General features: G+C 41.1%; 2 protein-coding genes and 1 pseudogene across 6 annotated transcripts in view; 1 reads left to right on the top strand and 2 right to left on the bottom strand.

Annotated features, from left to right (window-relative positions):
* The window catches only part of LOC138974160 (uncharacterized), a 318,701-nt gene that overhangs the window by 34,333 nt on the left and 258,319 nt on the right, over window positions 1–26,049 (bottom strand). The gene's annotated exons all lie outside the window — the stretch shown is intronic.
* Window positions 1–26,049, top strand: part of LOC138974156 (uncharacterized) — a 73,553-nt gene that overhangs the window by 13,994 nt on the left and 33,510 nt on the right. The window contains exon 1 of one of the 5 annotated variants that reach the window (XM_070346859.1): window positions 1,546–1,746. The exons of 3 other annotated variants lie outside the window; for them this stretch is intronic. Coding sequence is in view for 1 of the 2 variants with exons in the window: in XM_070346855.1 (XP_070202956.1) it covers window positions 15,724–15,781 (58 nt within the window). In the remaining variant the exon portion in view is untranslated. Of the gene's footprint in view, window positions 1–1,545; window positions 1,747–15,015; window positions 15,782–26,049 lie in introns of those variants that run through there. One more of the 5 variants, XM_070346855.1, reaches the window with a different exon arrangement.
* On the bottom strand, window positions 12,389–15,664 carry LOC138974415 (uncharacterized; annotated as a pseudogene).

The raw sequence follows: 26,049 nt of genomic DNA, 5'->3' as shown, positions 1-26,049 counted from the left end.
CTCCAATATTCTGAGAGTATCAGGTCTTAAAATGCAGGGAGTCTTAAAATGATTTACAGAGGTTATGAAGACAAACATTGAAAAAGACAAGGTCTTGACAGGGAGGAGGTCTTACAATGATTGACAGAGGTTATGAAGACAGACATTGAAAAAGACAAGGTCTTGACAGGGAGGGAGTCTTACAATGATTGACAGAGGTTATGAAGACACACATTGAAAAAGACAAGGTCTTGACAGGAAGGAGGTCTTACAATGATTGACAGAGGTTATGAAGACAAACATTGAAAAAGACAAGGTCTTGACAGGAAGGAGGTCTTACAATGATTTACAGAGGTTGGCGCGCTGAGCCAAGCTCAGCAAAATAAATGATTGCTACATTTTTGGTACCCCTGCTTGAAAACGTCATGCATAACATTCTAAAGGTTTCCAAGTAATCCACCGGGCATTTCTGAAAAACACTGCTTTTTTCGTGAAACTCTTCAAAATTGGTGCATGCAATACATCCTGTTTTTTGTACATTTGGTTCGGTAGAGACCTGCATCAGTCGGGATGACATAAGACAAGAAATACACGAGGTAGCCTGACAAAATAAACGGTTATGGAAAGGTTTTTGAAAGGAGTTTTGTTTGGTATGTAGTAATTGCCGATTGTGGGTTATTGTATGGTTCCGATTTTTTTGTATTGATACTATACGTTTTTGGGTTCATTTTTGGGGTGCCCTGAAAAGGGTGTCAGTATGGTGAGCCCTGCGAAAAAACTCATTGATGTAAAAGGTGTTCCAGATAGCCCAGTTAATTGCCTTTTGCCGCGTGTCAAGTTTAAATGCAGTGACACTGATATACAGTCTTTAGTTGGGGCACCAAAAATGTTGCAATGACTTTGTTTGCTGAGTTTATAATGCGAGGAGTGTCTGCGTTTTGTGATGCGTTGATATGCGTTAGCTGGCGTTGCGTTGTGTAGTGTTGCTATGCGGGCGTTGCGTTGTGTAGTGTTGCCATGCGGACGTTGCGCAACGCTGTATTGTGTTGTGTTGCATTGTTTTCGCTGTGTGCCCATTTTTGCGTTGTTTGCATTCTGCAGGTGAAAGGGCAAGTATGGCAGATTATTAGATATCTAAACAGCAGTATGTGAGGTTTTGTAGTGTGACAGTAAGAGTGAAAGCCAAGCAGAGAAGATGAGTGTTTAGGTCACAGGGTTGGGGTTTGAATTTTATACAGCGAGGGTTCTAGAAAAGTATGATTATACAGATATGACTTTACTTTTACAGGCTACACCAACTGAACAGTAACAGTTCAAGACCTTGCCCAGAATAATGTTGGTGTTTCAGCTAAAATTAGTGGACCAGAACAAAGGGTTTTTTTTCCCTATTGCATGTATTTAGGCTTTTTACATTTTTTTTATCATAAACTTTTATTTGGTGTATGATGTGGGAATTATTCTCATCTTTGTACGTTGGAATAGTTTGTTGTTTTCGATTCGTTGTTTTTGTTTGAAAGTTTTTCTGCAGCTTAAAGGGATACAGCAGCGCCAAGACGCAACAGGGTAGATAACTGGAAGCCCTACGCTGGTATTGATGATACTGACACTGATATCCGCACATGCACTCCACGAGCAACCCCTGCTACAGACGTCAGACCAGTGAACTGACGCGGCGTCTGACTGTGGACGATACAGGCCGACAGTACTGCTGTTACGTCATCAACCGTGACGTGTCCAGTTAGGGTACAGACACGCACAGGTTTCTATGTGAGTAATTTGACAGAACGAGGTTAGCTCGCTACGTTATGTGTAGCACATAAATGATGTGTTTGTCCTGAGAATAAGTAAAAACAAGTCGCGTAAGGCGAAATTACTACATTTAGTCAAGCTGTGGAACTCACAGAATGAAACTGAACGTAGTCCGCCGCTAGTGCAAAAGGCAGCGAAAGTGACGAGCCTGTTTGGCGCGGTAGCGATTGCGCTGTGCTTTACTGTACCTCTCTTCGTTTTAACTTTCTGAGCGTGTTTTTAATCCAAACATATCATATCTGTATGTTTTTGGAATCAGGAACCGACAAGGAATAAGATGAAATAGTTTTTAAAACGATTTCGAAAATTTAATTTTGATCATAATTTTTATATTTTTAATTTTCAGAGCTTGTTTTTAATCCAAATATAACATATGTATATGTTTTTGGAATCAGAAAATGACGAAAAATAAGATGAAATTGTTTCTGGATCGTTTAATAAAAAAATAATTTTAATTAGAAGTTTCCGATTTTTAATGACCAAACTCACTCATTAGTTTTTAAGCCACCAAGCTGAAATGCAATACCAAATCCCGGCCTTTGTCGAAGACTGCTTTGCCAAAACGTCAATCAATTTAATTGAAAAATGAGGGTGTGACAGTGCCGCCTCAACTTTTACAAAAAGCCGGATATGACGTCATCAAAGGTATTTATCGAAAAAATGAAAAAAACGTCCGGGGATATCATACCCAGGAACTCTCATGTCAAATTTCATAAAGATCTGCCCAGTAGTTTAGTCTGAATCGCTCTACACACACACACAGACACAGACACACACAGACACAGACACACACACACACACACACACACACACACACACACACACACACACACACACACACCACGATCCTCGTCTCGATTCCCCCCTCTATGTTAAAACATTTTGTCAAAACTTGACTAAATGTAAAAAAGAGAAAGAATTATGTACTCTTCGATTCAAGGACAGCACAATACAATACAATACAAGGACAGCACAATGCAATACGAATTTTCGCACAAAGGGCAACACGAAGTAAGTAGGCTTAAGTAAGAAGTAATCTGAATTCGTTCCACAGGCAGCAAAGTTGCGATACGGCTGTGCGGTGCTTTTCCTGATTTTGTTAGGACAGGAATTATGATTAAAGGGATTTTTCCTGGCCAAGTCTCAAATCAATCCAAGAGCCACGCAGTTTGGAATGAAGTAGCGCAGACACCAGGAATAATGTAAAATTATTGCGTTTTTACGGGTCACATGACGAAACTGTAACTAACCATTGGTCAAACATGCACCCTATATCAATTGATATATCGCAGGAAGTCGTCATAGCCAAGTGATATCTCGCAGGAAGTGACTAATCACTTATGGGCGCCATCTTTAGACGGTCACTTCAAAAATAGTGGAGCGAGATATTTCCCATAAACATTCTTTGATGAAGAATTGAGTACACAACAAGAGAGAGGGCCCCAAAGGGGGGTATCATCACGATCACGGGAAGGGAAATTTTAGCTTTCACGATCACAGTTACCTTGATTTTTGTTTTCACGATCACAAACACCTTGACGAATAGAGGATCATAGAGTGATACAGCTGTGAAAAATGTACGTTGAAAATAAAATGCTTTGCAATAATGCCCATCACGATGACGAAAACAAATGACGATCACGATCACGAGACTTGATTTTTTTGTCATCACGGATCACGGGCAAAGTCCCATCTCGATCACAGAAATTGAAATTTCGGCAATCATCGTCACAGAAAGGTCAAAAAACGCCAATCACGATCACGATTTTAAACCCTTTGGGGCCCTCAAGAGAGGCGATGCATTCCACAGAGTCACCACCCTGCGCGAGCTAGAAGTCCTAGACACCTAAAGCTGTCTCGATATGCGCCTGTGCTCCCTAGAAAGGCCCATTAATTCAGTGTGCCATACATCTGTGCTGGTCGATACTGCTGAAGGAGGCGCAAATAGTCATGTATTATGTTTGTTTATTTCCTGGAAAGATTTGACAATCCTGCCATGTGAGGCCCGGGAGAAGTGTCTTCATTTAATTTGTGCTGTGGTAGGAAGCCCCATCGTGCCTTGAATCTGTGTAGCCTGGGAGAGATGTTTATATGGTGCGCCTGTGCTTTTTAGGAAGGCCTGTTGTGCTTCGAATGTGTGCTGGTATATTCTTCGCTCGAGTGTCATGTATCATCCGTCACGTATTAACCTGGATGGAAGTGACCCTCGTGTTGTGTGTGGGAAAACTGCTCCTAAACAGTACAATCATGTGAGATGTCAACAGTGGTCAACAGTTGCTGCTGATTCATGTATTACAGTTAATTTACGGAACTGCGGGCGTGTGTATGTGTGCCACGGTAAGAGAGTGTATGTGTGTGTGTTCTTGCTCGCACGTGAGCGTATTTATTTTCCTCGATCTGATATGATTCCTCCTTTCTCGACATTGTGACTGATAAATGTGGATATCACAGCCACTTCGTTCATGGTCTGCTGCTCCCACTGACACTCGTGTTCTTCTTCGTTCATGGTCTGCTGCTCCCACTGACACTCGTGTTCTTCTTCGTTCATGGTCTGCTGCTCCCACTAACACTCGTGTTCTTCTTCGTTCATGGTCTGCTGCTCCCACTGACACTCGTGTTCTTCTTCGTTCATGGTCTGCTGCTCCCACTGACACTCGTGTTCTTCTTCGTTCATGGTCTGCTGCTCCCACTGACACTCGTGTTCTTCTTCGTTCATGGTCTGCTGCTCCCACTGACACTCGTGTTCTTCTTCGTTCATGGTCTGCTGCTCCCACTGACACTCGTGTTCTTCTTCGTTCATGGTCTGCTGCTCCCACTGACACTCGTGTTCTTCTTCGTTCATGGTCTGCTGCTCCCACTAACACTCGTGTTCTTCTTCGTTCATGGTCTGCTGCTCCCACTGACACTCGTGTTCTTCTTCGTTCATGGTCTGCTGCTCCCACTAACACTCGTGTTCTTCTTCGTTCATGGTCTGCTGCTCCCACTGACACTCGTGTTCTTTTTCGTTCATGGTCTGCTGCTCCCACTAACACTCGTGTTCTTTTTCGTTCATGGTCTGCTGCTCCCACTAACACTCGTGTTCTTCTTCGTTCATGGTCTGCTGCTCACACTAACACTCGTGTTCTTTTTCGTTCATGGTCTGCTGCTCCCACTGACACTCGTGTTCTTCTTCGTTCATGGTCTGCTGCTCCCAGTGACACTCGTGTTCTTTTTCGTTCATGGTCTGCTGCTCCCACTGACACTCGTGTTGTGCACGAGCAGGCTTGTACACGTAGAACCGTTTTTATACCCACAGTACAGGCAGCCATTTTATACCCACAGTACAGGCAGCCATTTTATACCCACAGTACAGACAGCCATTTTATACCCACAGTACAGGCAGCCATTTTATACCCACAGTACAGGCAGCCATTTTATACCCACAGTACAGGCAGCCATTTTATACCCACAGTACAGGCAGCCATTTTATACCCACAGTACAGGCAGCCATTTTATACCCACAGTACAGGCAGCCATTTTATACCCACAGTACAGGCAGCCATTTTATACCCACAATACAGGCAGCCATTTTATACCCACAGTACAGGCAGCCATTTTATACCCACAGTACAGGCAGCCATTTTATACCCACAGTACAGGCAGCCATTCGCCGTTGATGGGGGGTTGCATGCTTGCCATTTTCCTTTTCTTAAACTCACCGAACTCTGACATGGATTATATTGTGCTTGCTTATGCACACGAAGTGGATCAAGGGTCTGCCTGGCCTGCACATAAGCTGATCCGAGAGATTGGAAAAATAGCAAAAACCAACACTGGATGGGATGTAAATGCCATTTTACCTCAAACAAAATGCGTCAGATTCATTAAAGAAAACACTGTTGTGTGCATTTTCCCGTTCTTACAACATCCGCGTAACTGAACAAGATCTTTCAATCCTATCCTTATACCACCTCAGACATTATGCAAACATGTATCCGTTTGTTAGAAGACAAAAAGCAACCCGGACACAGTATATATATCGCTTGCTATACTCACAACCACGCGACGACCTTTGTGGCCATTTGAAAACACGTTTTACTTCAGCGGAGACGTGCTGTTATTAAAACCCCTGCACGTCTCTTACTGAACACTGAATGAAACCGTCTCGAGACAGGCCTCATGGATTGATGCGCACCAATACATTTTAAAAGAGAGGGTTTCCTTCCATTCTAGAGTTGCCTTCCTAAGAAATTGTTTGTTGTGAAAAATGCAGTTATAATTTCAGCGCGCTGTAAACAGACGATGATCTCGCCTGAACTGCAGTGTTGAGCGATTTACCTTTAGATGAACTTGGTAAAGATATAGAGAAGAAGTCAAAGAAAGTTACTATGAGTAGTGTGTCACTGTGCCGAGCATTTTGCTCTGTAGCAAATGAAGTGTAGAAAGTGTTAGATGTTTGTTAACAGTGCACTTATAGCTTTCCAACAAACTGAAATTTAATCTCCTGCAGAGTGGCTTCGAAGTCTCAAAATCACTGACTGATTAAACATATGTATATGGTGTCCACTGCTGTGCAGAGCTCACTCTTTAGCTGGGCTGGCCTGGCAGCGTGAGATTGCCTGGCAGTAGGCCCGCTATAAATAAAACACTTGCTCCACTGCTGTCTGCTAGTGCTGGCTGCTACAGCCAGAAAGTAGGGTAGTGTGTATTTTGACTAAGCACACACAACTGACACGATCAAATAGACTCGGGCAACCCATGGCATAATAGGGGATACATTCAGCTTTAAAATGATACCAAGCATGACAAGGTCGAGAGTACATGCAAAGAGTGTGTGGTGTATCAAAGAGACAGAATACAAACAGACACATTCCTGTCCCAGCACAATCTCTTCCAATCTCCACTCCATTCACACCCCAATTACTCAAGCTGTCCATTTCCCACAAGCAATGTTAGGAATGCAGTGTGAAGTACAGCATGCCAGCATGCAGAATCACTCACCACCAGTCTTGTTACTAGGTCCTATTCGCCGGCAGGAAGGGGTTAATTACTCCACTGTGGGGGGGCCGCGCGCCAGGCAAGATAGCAGCTAACGGTACTCCTGTTGCTTGTGTAAACACTTAGAGAGAGAGGGTTCTCACATTCACTGTTTGTGTCAAAAGAACTCTGGTTATTCTATTAGTCAGTCACTGAGTCAGTTGCTGACAGTGAATTCTTTAAAACTGTATCACAGAAGCAGGCTGAGATCTTTTTCAGTACATAGTATTCAGACTTGTTTCACAAAAAAAGACACTTCTCAAAGAAGGAAATAAAACACCTTTCTGTTGTCTTTGAAGGAACATACACACTTCTACAAAATCACAAACCTTTTAGGCGTTTTATTTCGTTCTGGAGTAGCGGTTTGCACAAAACTGCTTTCTTTTTGTGGTGTGCACTGTTTAGATTGTAGTGGAGACGTTTGCACACTAACTGTATTTGGTGCTTTGGAAGGCGTTGATGCCAGTGGTGGCAAAAAAGTTGAAGCATCGCTAAACACATGTGTCACACAGTCGCCAGAGCTATCTGTCTTTCTTGCTTGGCATCTTTTTTTCTTTGCTGGTCTTCCACCTTTTGTCTGACTGAAAAATTTGGAACACACAGGACAGTCGCTGGCAAGTAAAGAAGCATCAAACTCTTGCCATAGAAAAGCTGCGTTTTGAATGTCCTGATAGGCATTATCAAGCGACATTTTCGAGGGAACATGTGAACCTTTTAATTTCATCACCCTGCAAAAACATTTGTTGCACAATGTTTGAGAATGAATGTCTCTGTTGTCAAGCATGATGTTTATTCCATGATAGCTGTCAAGTTCTACGGTGGCATACCTACACAATTTCACTAGAGTGTCATATTTCTTTTTTGATCTTTCTCCACATACACGACAAAGAGAATGTAGTCTCTCCAAGTGTGCTTCTTTTGTATGAAGAGTTTCCATCACGAAGTGTGCTGAACTTAAGCAACTAAAAAATCCACACCCATTTTTCAAGTCCCTTTGCCAGTCAGAAAATGAACACACACATGCACAAATCACAGTTTGTCCTTTAAAGAAACTATTTTTTTCCAAAGTTAAGTCCTACACATCACTGCTCATGACAGTTCAAAATACAGACCTACAATCAGGTACCACAAAACACAGTAGGAATAGTATGTTAGAACCCAAGTAACAGCATCAAAACTGTCAACAACACATCTACCACTGTGAATAAAACTCAGAACCCTGCTCTCTTTCAACAATAAAAACTCCATTTAGAATACTGGTAACTAAAAACATTTTTGCTCTGGTGCATACTCTAAAGTTTCAATTCACTAACACAGTTAATCCTGGGAAACCAAAAAGGTCCAAGCACTTGCAATAGATCACTGAAAATTGTAAACATCCAGGGTTTTTAATCGAGGTTTCCCGTTTGTGTACTTTCCGCGAACCCGTTTCTGATGACGTAGTACGCTGGAGGGCAAAGCGACTTTGCGAGTCTACACGAATGATAAAGAGAGTGGTGGTTTCTGTCAATCTTTCGCTTGAACATGGCAAAACCCGGTGTCAAACCGCAAGAAAAGTATGTAGATACTTTAGATTCTGTATCCAGAAAGCGATATGAATCGAAGTTGAGCGCGGTTGGCGGCCTAGATCCGTATGAAAATGGGCAGTGGAGTGACGATGTCGGTCTTTTTCCTCCGGTTGCCCAAGACGACATTTCCGAGTATTTGGTGCATCGCACGAGCTATTATACAAGGAAATCATTTAAAGCGAATAAACAACTTGGTGCACACAACCAGCAGACATAAGGATGGGTGAAAAAACTGTTCGCCCACAAACCCAGAGGCTGTGACAACACCATCATCACTGCTGAGGTAAGCACAAACACTGAAACGGTAACACACTACACAGTAGGCCCACTTTTTACTTTACACCTCGGGGAAGGCATTGTGCCATCTTCACTTCAGCAGGTTTTGTCATAGCTTACTGTAAAATCTTGCATTATCATGAAATTAAATAAAAGTGTGCATCAAGTCAGTGTTCATTTGGGGTGTTTTTGTGACTGTCTTATGTGACATACATTTTCAAGCATGATTTATCCTTTTGACTGATTTGACTCTTTTTGACAAATTTGAGCGCTGTGTACTCTGAGTATGAGAAGTAGATTTATGAGGACACCAGCTAGGTAGGCATTGCTGTGTATTTGTTTGTATGATACTTTGGATGACATGGTTTGGTTTTGGCACACTGACAGTATGTGATGTACATGCTTTGATGATGAAGGTTTCATTTGTTGGTTTTGTTTGCACTGTGACTCACTATGTGTGCAACAGTGTTAGCGATAAATATTCAAGTACTAGATATATTATGTATTATTTACATTGTTGTTTTTGCTTGCAGATGTTCCATTCCCAGAGCCTGTGTGAGAAGCCGTTGAAGCCATGGGTGATCATCGAGGAAGATGGGACTGTTCTCACTGCACACTGCAACTGCATGGCAGGGATTGCGGAGTCTTGTAGCCACATCGCGGCAGTGTTGTTCACTGTAGATGCATCTGTTCGAATTCGTGACAGCCAGACACCAACACAGGTGGGTTTTCCCTTTTGTAGCTCTGTTATTTTGATATTTTCTTCTATTTTTTTATTTAAAGACTTTGCACATTGTGCAAACAGTGAAGCATTTACAGAAATGAAAACACGCGGAAAGTGAAGCATTACAGAAATGAAAACACGCGGAAAGAATTTTTTGGTTCACATTCTGTGCAATGACTTTTGAGCTGGTCCATTTTTTTAAACATTTAATATCATTTAAAAAGCCTAAAAGTTGAAGAATTTTCTAGTTCACTGACAACCGCGCGAGTCACCTACGTTATAATTTAAATATATTAACATCTTTGTGGGATTTTGATCACACCCTCCCGTAGAATGCTTAATTGCTGTGTATACAGCAGTGGGAAAGGCCATTTGAGCCCTTGCAGGACCGAGAAATTGTTACTTTTATGACAATCTTTCAAACAAATTTGTAGCAAAATGCTAAACATTTTCATTCAATTGCAGGTGCCTGCTGGCTGGGTGGTTCCCTCAACGAAGGATGTTGTCTACAGGAAGGCTGCCGACATTGACTTTACGTCAGCTGCAACTAAGAAGCGTCGCTTGGATGGCTTTATCAACGGAACCCCAACCCTCACCAAAGCAAAGAGAAAACAAACCAATTTGGCTGCTCCAACTAAGGATGAACTGAATTCATTTTTTGAAGCAATTCAATTCTCAAAGACCGGTGTGAAACCGGCTGTGCTATCTCTTGTTCCAGAGTATGCGACGGACTACAAAAACCAACAAGCAGCAGTGAGACTGCCAACATTTCTGGTAGATTTAGAAGATGAAGAACAGGTTCAGAGGACGTACAGTGAAGTTCTGCAGCATTGTGAAAATGTGGATATCTCTGTAACTGAAGAGCAATGCATCATCGCCGAAAGAGAAACCAGAGCGCAAAGGAATTCTAAGACCTGGGCCAGGCTCAGGACCGGGCGGATTACTGCATCACGGGCGCACCAAGCACTCCACACCAATCCAGCAAAGCCTTCAATGAGTCTCATCAGCCTGGTCTGCCGACCAAGGGCCCAAGAAAAGAGACTGCTTCTATGCAGTGGGGCATTGAAAAAGAACACATCGCCTTGTCCGAATATGAAAAAATGGCTTCAAAACGGCACAAGCATTTTCAACTGGACAAGTGTGGACTCTTTATTCATGCCCAGTTCCCCTTCTTGGGTGCCTCACCAGACGGTGTGCGATACTGCAGCTGCTGTGGCCGGGGATGCGTTGAGGTGAAATGCCCTGCTTCCAAGGCTTCCTGTACAATTTCAGAATGTTTGGAAGATCCCAAATTCTATTTGGAGAAAAGAGACAGGGGACTGAGCTTGATGGAGAAGCATGAATACTACACACAAGTGCAGCTTCAGATGTCTGTTACCAAGACTGAGTTTTGTGACTTTGTTGTGTGGACGCCAAAGGATCTTGCGGTGGTCAAGGTGGAATATGACCCAGAGTTCATGCTAGATGCCCTGGAAAAGCTTGCCCATGTGTACCAGGTGGCAATCTTGCCAGAACTTGTGGGGAAAGTGTTTTCACGTGCAAGGCCACAGCCACCAACAGCCACCAACACACAGTCAGCATGTCCTCTGCCTCTGTCGCCAACCAAGGGAAGTGCAGCACAACTAACATGTTCTGGCAGCCCTGTCAAACTGTTTTGCTACTGTAAGAGAGGGGAAGAAGAAGATGCAATGGTTGCATGCGACAATGAGAATTGCAAGCTTGAGTGGTTCCATTTCTTCTGTGTTGGAATCAAAAGCGCACCAAAAGGCCAATGGTACTGTCCAGACTGTAGGCAGTTGCCCGAGTTCAGGCGCACAGGCAAATCTAAACCCAAAGTGTTGAGTCAACAACGGTTATAGGTGTTGGACTTTTGGAGTTCAGTTAATCCTTAGGCTGGTTGTCGCGACATATGTCGCGCTACTTTACGTATACTGTCACCTGGTTGTCACGACATATGACGCGCTACTGTTCAGTCTGTTTGGTCGGTTCCGATTACCTCCCATGGATGCGAAAACCTATATGACCGTTTCTCTCTCTGTTAATTCACCAGTGGCTATGTAACATGTGTTACATAATTGCACCAGTGTAAGGGTTAATATGCTTACTAATTATTTTTTCTTCTTCTTTGTTAAGGCCTAAAAAAAATTAGGTGTGGTTACGGTAACCCAACCTACCCTATTTTTAGGGGCCGACCCTATAACTTGTTTTATTACATTTGTAAAAAAAAAACCCCACAAAAACCAAGAAAACGAGTGCAGAAAACGCAATGAAAGCGAAAGCGCCCGAGTCGCACACTTATTTCCCTGTCAAGTAGGTTTAATTTGTACACATTAGAAAAAAAAGTTAAAAAAAAAAAAAAGTGATTGCCTATACCTTCCTGCCCTATTTTTTTGGGCTATGTTACCGTAACCACACCTATTTATTTTTTTGGCCTAAGCATGTAATATTGTGAATTACTAGCATTGTAGCAGTAGCACATGACTTCACCATTAATATTTATGGTTTGTCTCATGGCTGTTTACTGAATCGGTGAATGTGTTGCACTACGACACGACTCCTTGTAAGAAAGTTGCATTTGATTTTGTGTATTTTCACACAAAAAAGAAATGTATGCCTATTTTTTGGTTTGCGTTATGCTGATTTTTCTTGTTTATTGTTTTGCACTATGACATGTATGGCTGCTTATATTAATTGACAAAAGTGCCATTTGGTTTCATGAGTTTTTGAAAGAAAGCAGTGTTGCCGTTTTGTTTTGGTTAAGCAATAAAGCTAGTTTCATGCATCTATGTTGTTTGTTTATGATTGTTGATGCGTAAATTAGAAAGCCACCTTAAACTTCTTGTTTTTCGCTTTTTCTTGCTTCAGAGAGAGAGAGAGAGAACTAAGTTCTGCACAAACACTTTGAAATATATGGACAGAATGCACAATAATGTTGTCACCAGACTTGCAAAGTCACCATTTTATTTTCAATGAGAATTGCTTTACCACAAAAACATTCAGAGAAGAAAACAAATGCACATCACAACAATTAGTACAAAGTTACTGTGAACAAAACTACTAATCAAAAGGAACAACGGATGGACAAATAGTTACCAGAGCACAAGACACTGTGACAATTTGGTCCAAAGTGGTCGTAGTTGCACCTTCGGCACAAGTCAACATAGTGATTGGAATGGTAGAATCAATAATGGCATATTTTTGAATGATGTTACCAATCACCCTTTCAACATGAATCCGGACATGTGCTATTTTGCGGGTTGATTCAACATCAAAAGCAGATGCTTTTTACCTTTGATAAAAGCTGGTATTCTAACTTCAGCACACATCAGTCCAACACTATCATTGATATTAAACCCACGATCAGCCAAAACAAGGTCACCTGGTAGGAGATTGTCCAAAAATGTGCTGTTTTCAGTTACCCATTTGTCACTGGTTCTCCCGCCCCAACCTTCAGAAATGAATGACACAACTCCTTGTGGTGTTATGCCAATCAGGTACTTGATGGTGTTGTGATGTTTGTAGCTGGACCATGTTTGTGCCCTGGCAAGCAGATTTGAAGGAGTCTCGATGAAAATCTCAAAACAGTCTATGATAACAGTAACTTTGTTGCCAAAATCTGGTTTAAAATTAAATGGCATGGTTCTTCGCAAACTTTCTCTGTCCGGCCACGAGATGAGTGGCATCATCCTGACATACATGACATCCAGTACCTTGAGAAATATGCGTGACACTGAATTGTCAGAAATACGAAACAAATCAGCAACAACATGTCCAGGCAGATTCAATCTCAGTCTAGTGAGGACAATCAGCACTTGTTGAAATTTGCTTGTGATCGATCTGGGTCCACTAGAAATGTGAGGCGTGAGGAATGACACCAAAGCAGCAAGAGTCAAAAAAGATGGCAGGCCTGTGTAATACTTCACCTTCTCATCATCTCGAGACCCATCTTCATTACAAAAAAAAGAGTCATCTGACATGGTGGCGGCATTCAGTTTCATGCGTAGAGTAAGGTTTTCTGTTCTCAGAATCTGTAGCTCAGACTCCATGGCTTCTAGATAAGAGATGGTAAAGTCAGTATGGACTTCCTGTGCCACACTTTGTTGCAAATCAGAGGCCACTTCATCAAGCCCATAATCAGCATCCCCTTCAACATCACTCACAGATGCATCACTGTCAGTGGTGTCATCACTGTCATCAGCATGAACTGCAAAAGTAAGAACCATAACAGTTAACATACACATGACATTTTGTTTACTTGAAATGAATTCTATGTTTAGGTGATCATACAGCTTTGAAATGATTTTGGTTGTTTTTAACTCAAGTTTAAATAAACGTTTCTTTTTGGTTGTGAAAAAACTTGAAACTGTATCTAAGGGCATAGTCCCCTTGAAAACTGCACTTACTGACATAGTAACAATAGCATTTCCTTCAAAAAGTGTTTACTTTTTAAAAACACTTTTTAATTTCCCGCACCACATCAAGAATCTAAACACAAAGGTAGCACTGAGTGACATCATACATGACAATGCCAGATTTGCCAAAATCTAAACAACGAAGTGACTGTGGTAAGATGAACAAAGTTAAAAAACAAAGGAATACTGTACTCACCAATACAAGAACGAGACAAGACGGTACGAATTTTCGCTTATGGAAGCTTCATCAGGAAAAACAAGAACACAAAAGACAACAAAAAAAGCAGACGCAACACGGAACGAACAAGGTTTGAAAAACAAATTTCAACAAGTCTGCTTTTTGTTGTCTTTTGTGTTCTTGTTTTTCCTGATGAAGCTTCCATAAGCGAAAATTCGTACCGTCTTGTCTCGTTCTTGTATTGGTGAGTACAGTATTCCTTTGTTTTTTTAACTTTTTTTAGATTTGCCAAAGTTGAAAATTGCATTTTCAAAAGGCGGGATTTTTTCAAAAACAAAAGTTTTTTTGTGGCTGTAAAAATGATGTTAAATATAAACAATGAAATGTTTTATGTGTAATATTTAGTGCATACCGTTGTGGTAATGTCCTTGTCTCTGTTGCTGTCTCTTCTGTTTCCTTTTGAACCGGTCCACATCAGTAGATGCACTTTTACTTTTGTAGCCAAGGTGCAAAGTTGGGATCCAGCTGGGTGCATCATCTTGGTAGAACTCTGCAGGTTTTCCTGTCATCAAAATCAAGTGAAAATGTAATAATAACTACACTAAAACTTGACTTGTACAATTTATATATAAACAAAACAAACTGTGAAACACTCCAATCTTTTCCTCTGGAAGAAGGGCATGTCCCTCCAAGGTGTTTTCTGTTTGGGGAGTGTGGAGGGCAAAGTTTTTTTTTTTGTTTTTGTTTTTTTTCCAAGTAAATGTGATGCAGGAAATAAAAACAAATACAGTCCCAGTCTTTACATCTCATATGGTATGAAATTTGTATCATGTGAGAACTGAACACAAGCCGTAGATTATCATAGACTAAAAGCCATCCAACAGGCAACACTGAACTCTGAAGGCTCTCAAAAATGGCAGACTTTTTCAGCCAGGTTGCCAAGGATAATGGGCAGCTGCAATTTCTCACTTGCCTAGAAAGATCAATAATAAAGTGTATGTGAACCATTGAACACTTTAAAATATGCTTACCGTTCACAAAGTGGCGTGAACACACACGTGTCCAGGGTTTCACTGTTTTGTCCGTGATCGTCTTTCGATTGATTTGGGCGATCCAAAGCCTTCTCCTTTTGGCTGTCAACTCGCGTATTTTGGAGCCATTGTTGAATATAACTGCCGGAATTCTATGGTAAGAGATCCCAAGATCCCTAGTACTTCGTTTCGAACAATGCTTGACACAGCAATCGTTCGTCATAGTGAGAAAAATGAAACTGAATAGACTGACGCGACTCGCTTTCAACCATGCGGAGAGTGGGAAACTGCATCACCCGCCAGTGTTTACCCTCCAGGGGCGGCAACGCACAAAGTGATGACGTAGATCGGGATAGGTCGATAGGGGCCAAAGAAGGGCCAGCCTGCTGGTGCCAACAGCTGCCACTGACTGACGCCTTCCCTGTGGGAGTGGAATGTCTCTCAGCAGGGGGTATCTGGTAGCAGCTGGCGAGCAGCTAAAGGGGAGGATTTTGCCTGTGCTGCACAGCAGTGGTCGTGATAGAATACAGCAGATGACTGAATCGAGTTTTCAGACTAACATGTTGTTCATCGGGTAAAGAGCAGCACCTTTAAACGAAATACCATATAACTCCCTTCCTGGTTATACCTTGCTTCACCCGTTCGTCCCTCGTCAAGTACCGCGTCGTCATTTCGCATCTAAAGTAAACCTTCTTGTTCATGTCCGGGTGATACTCACAGGTAAAACGAAATGGCGCCACGCACTTTTCATGTGCTCTTGACGTGTCTGCTGTGTTTGTTACAAACAGGTAAGTCGTTTCTTCTGTTTGTATGTCCAAATTAAATTTGCTTTGAGTCAGTTAGTATTTGAACGTTAGCCTTCACCTATGACTTCGTGTGACTAAAAAACCAACGCTACCAGTAACTTCTCCATCGTCGCCTTGTTTTTCATATCACAACCCAAAGACTTTAAGTGAGACTTTAAAGTGTTCTTCATGACTGGCTATCCCAATATCGTGATCACGATCATGGTAAATACACTCTTTAAACACGCACATAAGCAAACAATTATTGAGTGTGGGTGCCTATAGCTAAGGAAAGAAAAAACACACAACAAGATTCACGACTAGTTCTCAAAGTACACAAGTGCAATCATACACAACCACTACTCCGCTCTCTCCACTAAGGCTGTGGCGCACTGGACTCACAAGCACGGTAGTAAATTCGCGGTCCCCGATGTAAACAAGTGGTAAATTGGTAGTACATTCAGAACGCGTCATTGGGCTCGCTCAATGTGGATTTACAGCCATCATCATGTATACTCCTCCAGTAACAGGCAATGATACTAATTGCAAAATTGTGCACGATTATGGGTTTGTGAGAGGCAAAACTGATCGTGTAATTACTTTTGATGGGATTCTTTCTTTCTTTCTTTATTTGGTGTTTAACGTCGTTTTCAACCACGAAGGTTATATCGCGACGAGGGAAAGGGGGGAGATGGGAAAGGGGGGAGATGGGATAGAGCCACTTGTTAAGTGTTTCTTGTTCACAAAAGCACTAATAAAAAAATTGCTCCAGGGGCTTGCAACGTAGTACAATATATGACCTTACTGGGAGAATGCAAGTTTCCAGTACAAAGGACTAAACATTTCTTACATACTGCTTGACTAAAATCTTTACAAACATTGACTATATTCTATACAAGAACCACTAAACAAGGGTAAAAGGAGAAACATAATCCGTTAGTCGCCTCTTACGACATGCGGGGTGCAGAGAAATAAGGATGTAGAAAAGAAGACTTTTGGTAAGTGAAATAAAGGTGATGGATCCAGTCAGATAGAAATAAAACAACAAGAAAATAATTGGAAATCTGCAGGGAATAGTAGGGAGAGTTTTCTTGGAAGGAAATATAGGTGAAAGGACTGGTAAGGCAGAAATAAGACAAAAGAAGAGAAGTAAAGGGGTGGGGTAGCTCTGTGGAAACACTCCCGCCGCGTGAAGGCGACCACATGGGAGCTTTTGATGGGATTTGTTGGTGGTTACTCTAGTTGTGTGCAATTAATGAGCAGCTACCCCAAATCTTTATCACCCACTTGTTTAATTTAAAATGATTTGTGCTTAAACCCAATCTGCTTTTTTTTTCAATAGACAAAGCTGTCAACATCACAAAATCAACATTATCTAGTTTGGTTTATGTCAAACAAAGAGGGGCGTAATAACTAAACAAGAAAATATATCTTCGCACTTAGGGTGTCCTATTTTGGACAACAAACCACAACCATATAAAGAAACAATTCCCATTTCCATACAATTTAAACTGCCAGTGTCCCAACCTAAAGTTGTTAAACTATTACCAAGCATTCTTTGAATTACCACTCTTGCCATACGTATACGCACTGCAAAATTTCAGATGAGGATTATGAACTTCTAACGGTACCTAATAAAGAACAATAATCACAAGGCGATTGTCACATCAACATTACTCAACATGTACACATTTACTTACACTTCACATGGTTATCCAAACAACTGCATCATGTCCTTCGTAATAACAGTTGAAGTGGGCAATACAGTGTCTATATCAGTCGCACACACCAGAAAGGTTTTTATCGAAAACAACATAATCACCGTCACCCTGGTCAAAACAACACATATCAGTGGCAGTCTGCCCAGTGCTTAACTCTCTGAGGCTCTATCCTGGGCTAAAATCACTGACACTCAATTCTGTGCTGAGGTCGCCGGTGTCACGATTTCATCTTTCGCCTGTGTACATATTTTCCCCTCGACATATACTCAAGACTGAAATGTTGTTTCCTGGTAAAATTAAGAAGTGATATTATTTATGGACGAAAAGCATGTCAGTTTCTTGCACGTGAAGAAAATTGGTGGTAAAATGTAATAGATTTTACCCCCAAAATCTAATTCTTCGAAAACGTGTACTGAGTGGTTACGTCCCTTGCGTAAGAAGGAAAACATTAATTTTTAGGATGAATCAAATTTCTAAGTTAAATAAAACAAATTGGTTGGACAAATTTGGCCCCATGAATGTAAGGTACACAAAGTCGCTCATCAGTACTATCGAAGGGTGTTTTTTTGTTCAGTGTAGAGTTTATACTAGATCAACGAGGCCGAGAAGCGAAATATCAACACGGCGAAAGATGAAAACGTCACACCGGCGCTCTATTCTGTGCTGAAGCTGTTGACATTCTACCCTGTGCTAAAGTCACTGATACTCTATCCTGTATGGAAGTCTCTAATGTCGCTCTGCGCCGTATTGAAGTTGTTGTCACTTTGCGCTGAGCTGAAGTTGTCGCTTTGCGGCGTGCTGAAGTTGTTGTCACTTTGCGCTGTGCTGAAGTTGTTGTCGCTTTGCGCTGAAGTTGTTGGAGCTTTGCGCTGTCCTGAAGTTGTTGTCGCTTTGCAGTGTGCTGAAGTTGTTGACGCTTTGCACTGAAGTTGTTGTCGCTCTGCAGTTGTTGTTGCTATGCACTGTGCTGATGTTGTTGTTGCTCTGTTGTTGACGCTTTGCGCTGTGCTAAAGTTGTTGTTGCTCTGCGCTGAAGTTGTTGTCTCTTTGCGGCAAACTGAAATTGTTGTCGCTTTGCGGCGTGCTGAAGTTGTTGCTTTGCCCCGTGCTGAAGTTGTTGTCGCTTTGCGCTGTGCTGAAGTTGTTGTCGCTTTGCGCTGTGCTGAAGTTGTTGTCACTTTGCCTCATGCTGAAGTTGTTGTCGCTTTGTGCTGTGCTAAAGTTCTTGTCGCTTTGCCCCGTGATGAAGTTGTTGTCCCTTTGCGGCATGCTGAAGTTGTTGTCGCTTTGCGGCGTGCTGAAGTTGTTGTCGCTTTGCCTCATGCTGAAGTTGTTGTCGCTTTGCCTCATGCTGAAGTTGTTGTCGCTTTGCCTCATGCTGAAGTTGTTGTCGCTTTGCTCCGTGATGAAGTTGTTGTCGCTTTGCGCTGTGCTAAAGCTGTTGTCGCTTTGCGCTGTGCTGAAGTTTTTGTCCCTTTGCGGCGTGCTGAAGTTGTTGATGCTTTGCACTGTGCTAAAGTTGTTGTAGCTCTGCGCTGAAGTTGTTGACGCCTTGCGCAGTCCTGAAGTTGTCGCTTTGTGGCGTGCTGAAGTTGTTGTTTCTTTGCGGCGTGCTGAAGTTGTTGTCGCTTTGCGCTGTCCTGAAGTTGTTGTCGCTTTGCTGTTTTCTGAAGTTTGTTGTCGGTTTGCGCTGTCCTAAAGTTGATGTCGCTTTGCTCTGCGCTGAAGTTCTAGTCACTTTGCACTGTGCTGAAGTTGTTGACGCTTTGCGCTGTACTTGTTGTCGCTCTGCAGTTGTTGTTGCTATGCACTGTGCTGATGTTGTTGTTGCTCTGAGCTAAAGTTGTTGACGCTTTGCGCTGTAATTGTTGTCGCTCTGCAGTTGTTGTTGCTATGCACTGTGCTGATGTTGTTGTTGCTCTGAGCTAAAGTTGTTGACACTCTGCGCTGTTGTTGTTGTCGCTCTGCAGTTGTTGTTGCTATGCACTGTGCTGATGTTGTTTCTCTGAGCTAAAGTTGTTGACGCTCTGCGCTGTAGTTGTTGTCGCTCTGCAGTTGTTGTTGCTATGCACTGTGCTGATGTTGTTGTTGCTCTGAGCTAAAGTTGTTGACGCTTTGCGCTGTACTTGTTGTCGCTCTGCAGTTGTTGTTGTTATGCACTGTGCTGATGTTGTTGTTGCTCTGAGCTAAAGTTGTTGACGCTTTGCGCTGTACTTGTTGTCGCTCTGCAGTTGTTGTTGCTATGCACTGTGCGGATGTTGTTGTTGCTCTGAGCTAAAGTTGTTGACGCTTTGCGATGTGCTAAAGTTGTTGTCGCTCTGCGCTGAAGTTCTTGGTGTTTTGCGGCTTGCTGAAGTTGTTATCTCTTTGCGCTGTCCTGAAGTTGTTTGTTGCTCTGCGCTGTCCTGAAGTTCTTGTCGCTTTGCCCGTGATGAAGGTTTTTTTTATATTTTTTTTTTTACTTTTTTTTTTTTTTTACAGAATACAGTTTATTCAGCCAAGTGACAACATTGTTACACATGAAAATTATTCCGATGAAGGAGAACAAGCATACACTCACTCGCAAAACCAGATTCTTACGCAAAACTACTGTATGTCATAGATAGAGTAGACTTTTCTTTACTTTCTTTCTTTATTTGGTGTTTGACGTCGTTTTCAACCACGAAGGTTATATGGCGACGGGGGAAGGGGGGAGATGGGATAGAGCCACTTGTCAATTGTTTCTTGTTCACAAAAGCACTAATCAAAAATTTGTTCCAGGGGCTTGCAACGTAGTACAATATATTACCTTACTGGGAGAATCAAGGCCCCCCTTCGTTCTGCCGCTATTTCATTTTCATCCAATCAAAAACAAAAATTGGATTTTTTTGTAACTTTACTGTGAGACTTTAATACTTTTTTTCTTTCTTTTTTGTAACTTTTGGGAAGACGCTCAAGCGTGCCCTTTTAATCGATAAACAATAATTGTAACAAGGGGAAGGAAAACTCGAACATCTCGTCTAGAGTGTGCATGGGTTTATTCATCACCTCACACCTCACACCTCACACCTGGAACATGCCAGTATAAAACAACATAAGAAAATGTACAAGATCAAAGTATAAAAATCAAAAGAAAAGTATTTGTCATGACTGTCATAAAGACAGTGAACACACAAATAGTTGCAGAAACATCAACATGTGATGAATCGCAATCATCCAAAAAGAAATAGTCATAACTATATACAGAGAGATCACAAAGAAAGAAAACACCTCATGAACATCCGTCTAATATTGTTAAACTCGACAAACAATCCCAGTAGACACACCTTCCGCCCAATCCGATGCTTAAATTCTCTTATGAAATCATCACTTTCAATCAGACATCCAGATTTAGGTTTGTAATCACACACACACACACAATTAAGTATTTACAGACATATTATGATAACACAGGCACAACTGTCCTTCCACAATCAACAAAACTAAGCTGACAGATTAACAAGACAAAGTAACCGTAATGTTGCGAATTTGCAGGTAAACAAACCTCAGAGCAGAAAATAAACCAATAAACAGGCGGTCATGGGTCGCCTCACATCATCAGCGGGTATCGGTAGGCATCAGCTTACATACTGAAAATCCAAAGACCTGAGGTCACTAATCCACACAAAAATAAACTAAGTAAAAGAATTTAGAAAAAGAATCTAACCTGACAGAAAAATATAATCAATAAACATAGTTTTATCAAAAAGCATCAAAAATAGTTACACAATTATATACATTATATACAACATATTATAATTTGTTTGCAAAAATCAATGCATCAATAACTTTTAAGTCAAAACAATCCACACAAATCTAAGTAAACTTTCATCTAAATCAGTGCCGGAAATTCCCCAAAGTAACCTACAAGAATCAGCTGTAACACTAAACAGAAAGCGGATAAAAACAATTATAATTACAAAAGGAAACCCAAAGCTGAAGTTTCAAAACAAATGGGCCAAGTCAGAGCAGAAGGGGTTCCCTTGTTTACCCTGGAATACCGGAAGTGATGTAAAACTTCCTTATATGGGAGGAGACTCCATATCCCTAGCTAAAAATAGATCTCCCGCGTGAGATTCAGCAACTGACTGACGGGTTTGCCCTAGTTTGGAAACCCACGCTTTGAGACCGGCCACTTTGAATCGGACCAATTCTAGAAACAATCAAAGTTCTACAAAGACTGATAACAGCAACGTCCCTTCCAAAAGTTACAGGAAAATACCCCATGATCAACATCAGCAGTTAGAGTTGATTTAAACAAAATGAGTTAGACTCGAAAGGGAAATAAAAGATTCTGGCACTGATCAGACCCGCGCACTGATCACAAGACTAAATCAAACAAGTGCTTGTGAAGAAATCTTAATTCTTCAAAATAAGTATCCTAAACCAAAATAAGGAACATAAAAATCATCGCATACACAAAGCAACTTTCCACAACAATAAAGATACAACAATAGAGACATACCGGTCCGGGAATCAGATCAAACTGGTGAAACGCAGCCAGAAGATAAAAAGTGTGGTCACTGGTTCAAGATGGCACAGTGCGGAAAGGACAGTTCTAGTGCAGTACCGGACTCTGCAGCTAAAATAACTGAGCGATAAAAAGTAGTGCGCTGACCACTCGCTCAACACACAACTTACACAAGAAAGTTGCTTAGAAAAACTTGCCTACAGAATACCTTTTAAACAATTCCCTAATTCAAAATGTAATTTGCCTACACAAAGAGTCTACAAGATATGTTGCAAATGGTCATCTTAAAATCCCTACACCGATTCAAAAGTCAGCTCTGCATCGCTCGCTGGACCAATGAGACTGGGTAATTAGGTCAGCCTCTAAAGCTCTTTCTCACTTCTAGTCAAGTACGAGTTATCTTTCCATGCTCTTCAACGAAGGAGAAACGCTGGGTTAGTTCCGGTATCTTCTACATCATGGCGTCTGCACTGAAAGAAAGCTCGCTCAGAGTGTGTGGTGGTGGAAAGCAGTACTGTGTCATTTGCCATAACTATCGTGGAAAAATTATTGAAGGAAGAGTTGTCAGGCTACATAAACTTCCAACAAACAAGCAACTGAAAAGAGCTTGGGAGCAGCGCCTACGTGTTACTCTTTCTTTTAGAAAATGACAAGATTTTGTGCAACTTGACAGAGTGACTTTCTCGTCTAGTTAATCAGATGGGTATTATTTGTTCATGTACATAAAAGTGTAAAAGAATGTTGTTGTACAACATACTTCCTTCAATCATTAGTGCATTTTGCTCTTGTCTGTGTGAAACAGTAACAGGCACATGAGCTGTAAGAAGGACTGCCGTGTCTCAGTATGACTGTAGTCTCTAGTGTCACTATAAATCTCAGTCATTGACTCTGTGTATGTCACTCATTGATGCTTACATTCCCAATGCATGGAAGACAGAAATTATAAAACTAGTATGCATGAAAACTGATGCTGGTTTGTACTCCAAATTTTTGTATCCAGTTAAAATATCAGGCATGAAAACTGAAAAAAAAAAAATACTGAAAACAAAATTCGAAGGCGCGTAGCGCCAAGTTTCGCAGGCGCAAAGCGCCAAGACTTCTAGGGAGGTCCGGGGGCATGCCCCCCCGGAATTTTTTTTTTCAAGGGTGCAATTTGGTGCAATCTGGGGCTATCTGAGCCTTAAAATTAGATTCAAACATGGCCCCAAAACTATTTTACTATAGCTATGACTAAGAAAAAAAAAATTAAAAAAATAAAAAATAAAAAATAAAAAAAGGAAAAATACGGAAAATAAAAAAAATACGGTTTATTTTTTTCAAAAATACGGAAAATTTTCATGCCTGAATATGTCTGAGAAGTTGAACGCAAACCAACCAGGTGTGAGCGTGTGTTGTAAGGAGTGCACTATTTTGTAACGTGGGATTATGTACATGAAATTATAAATAGGGTTTGTGTGGTGTGTATCTATGCTTTTTATGTTTTTAAGGGAAAAATATTTATTACCTGTGTGTGATTACATTTTGTTTTTTATTCACAGTTGGCTGAAATATTTGCCGAGGAACGTCAATGCAGTGTATTATATAATTATATATGTATTCAAAGAATAAAGACATGATGAATCTGAAGCTTGATGAATGACTTGTTTTACAGATAATCACACACACTTCAACAGACGCAGTTGATACAGTTTGGGTTTTATTTATCTAAAACATATACAAACAATAGCAGTTTAACAAAGTTGGTAAACAATGTAAAGTAAAACAACTGAAGTAACATTAAAGAGCCATGAACTGGTAATGTGAAACTGCTCTTAGGCTAATGTCAGATGGAGCTCGCAAAACACGAAACAAAAGCCGAACAAAAGCAAAACATGGTGCTTTTGTGTGTTGTTTTGCTTTTGTTTCGTGTTTTGCGAGCTCCGTCTGACATTAGCCTTAGACAACACGCACATCCAGTTAACAACAATAAATGCATGACTACCAAGCATCAAAAGGACTCACTGATTCACGCACAAATTCCGCGTGTGCTCAATAATTATTGATAACATTTAACACATAGGCTACAAGTTCGTGACACTGACAGTCGAAGTGGTCTGTCAAATGCTAACTTGAATCATTTGTTTCCACAGCATTATCGATAGCATCCTTGCCATCTTTTCGCAGCTGAAACGTGCCTCTTGCTCTGCGCACTAATTCTTTTTTTTTCCACTGACAAGTTGGCCATGTTTCCGAAGAAAATCTTTCAATTCTTTCACGTTCATGCGCTCGACTGCCGCCTCTATCTTAACCGGAACTTACCGAACCAAAGGGACGAAACTCGTGCACACCTCCGGCCTCGCTAGTGAGAAAGAGCTAAGGAGGTCAGTCTTGGTGAATCAGGGGAGCTAACCTACTAGCCGAAACGGTAAACAAAGAAAGGTAGCAGACGACGCAATAGCAAGTTGTGAGCAATAACTAAGTTCAACTTTTGCCTTTTCACAATAACATTTTATGACACTCTTGGTATCTGTATGTTTAACTGTACATTAATCTGTGGCACAGCACATTTAACATTTACTTTTTGCGCGAATTCTTACAATACATAAATGGACAAGAATGTATTTAATCAATGCTGTTGTGTCTGCGGTGTCAAAATTTGCGACATCAACAAAATCATGAATCCACACGTACACACACACACATATTCATATGCACATATTTATATACTTAATCATTTTCATGTACAAAACACTCAAACGTCTCAACCCTAATTCGAAATTAAACATTACATTTAAATCAATAGGTTTACCATATCTAAACTTGCTGATACACATTTTTGCTATCAACAAAATATGATTTACATGTATAATTTTGTTTGTTGGGGTATGCATTCCTGGTAAATAACCAAACAATACATCATGTTCTGTTAATATAACATAAGTTGTTGCTTTGCGCTGCGCTGAAGTTCTTGACGCTTAATTTACGCTTTACGCTGTGCTGAAATTGTTGTCGCTTTGCGCTGCAGTTTTTGACGCTTTGCACTGTCCTGAAGTTGTTGTTGCATTGCGGCTTGCTGAAGTTGTTGTTCGCTTTGCGCTGTGCTAAAGTTGTTGTCGCTCTGCGCTGAAATTGTCGCTTTGCGCTGAAGTTCGTGACGCTTTGCACTAGCTGTCCTGAAGTTGTTGTCGCTTTGGAGCTTGCTGAAGTGGTTGACGCTTTGCACTGAAGTTGTTGTCGCTCTGCAGTTGTTGTTGCTATGCGCTGTGCTGATGTTGTTGTTGCTCTGCGCTAAAGTTGTTGACGCTTTGTGCTGAAGTTGTTGTTGCTTTGTGCTGTCCTGAAGTTGTTGTCGCGTTGCGCTTTGCTGAAGTTGTCGCTTTGCGCTGTGCTGACCTTGTTGACGCTCTGTGCTGTCGAAGTACAGTTGCTATCGCTCTGCGCTGTTGTTGTGACGCTGTGTGTTGTGCGTATGTCCCTGATATTCTCTGCTGCGATGAAGTCGCCAGTATACTCTGCCTTGGGGTACTGCAGTTAGGCCAATCAAAGATAGTTCCTGTCAATAAAGAAAAAAATCGAATTTTAGAAAGTTATTAACAACAAAATGTTGACATTGAAAGACATAACAAATTGTTAGCAATTCCAGTATGAAATATTTGATTTAAATAATTGTGTCTTTAAATGTAACCCTGTGGCAGTTTTGCTAAAACGTTTTACTATTGAATGCTTTAAACAGAAAATCAAAAAGGTTGAATGATTCACAAAAGGACACATGCAACATTGCAAGTATACCAGTGCCCACTAGCAATACACACCAGCCACAATTGTCATTCATGAAGTAAACCAATGATTTTAGAAGATCCTACATCCAGAACACAGAAAGGTCATGGAGCATTTACAATGGGGCTTACCTTGTCAGCAATCAAACACTATCAGGACTATGTGTGATTGTACTTTTGTGCAATGTAGATTAGGTTGTGCTAGTAATCATTGTAAATCAATCAATGGTAAAAAAAAAATTGTTTGCTATGACTTTGTGTGAATACATAAAACATGCGTTTCCATGCCTCATGATGTTGCACTAA

Source organism: Littorina saxatilis, linkage group LG8 (assembly GCF_037325665.1).
Source record: "Littorina saxatilis isolate snail1 linkage group LG8, US_GU_Lsax_2.0, whole genome shotgun sequence".
In the NCBI taxonomy this organism is placed as follows: domain Eukaryota; kingdom Metazoa; phylum Mollusca; class Gastropoda; order Littorinimorpha; family Littorinidae; genus Littorina; species Littorina saxatilis.
Note: the sequence above shows the minus strand (reverse complement) of the source record. Positions and strands in the feature narration are given on the sequence as shown.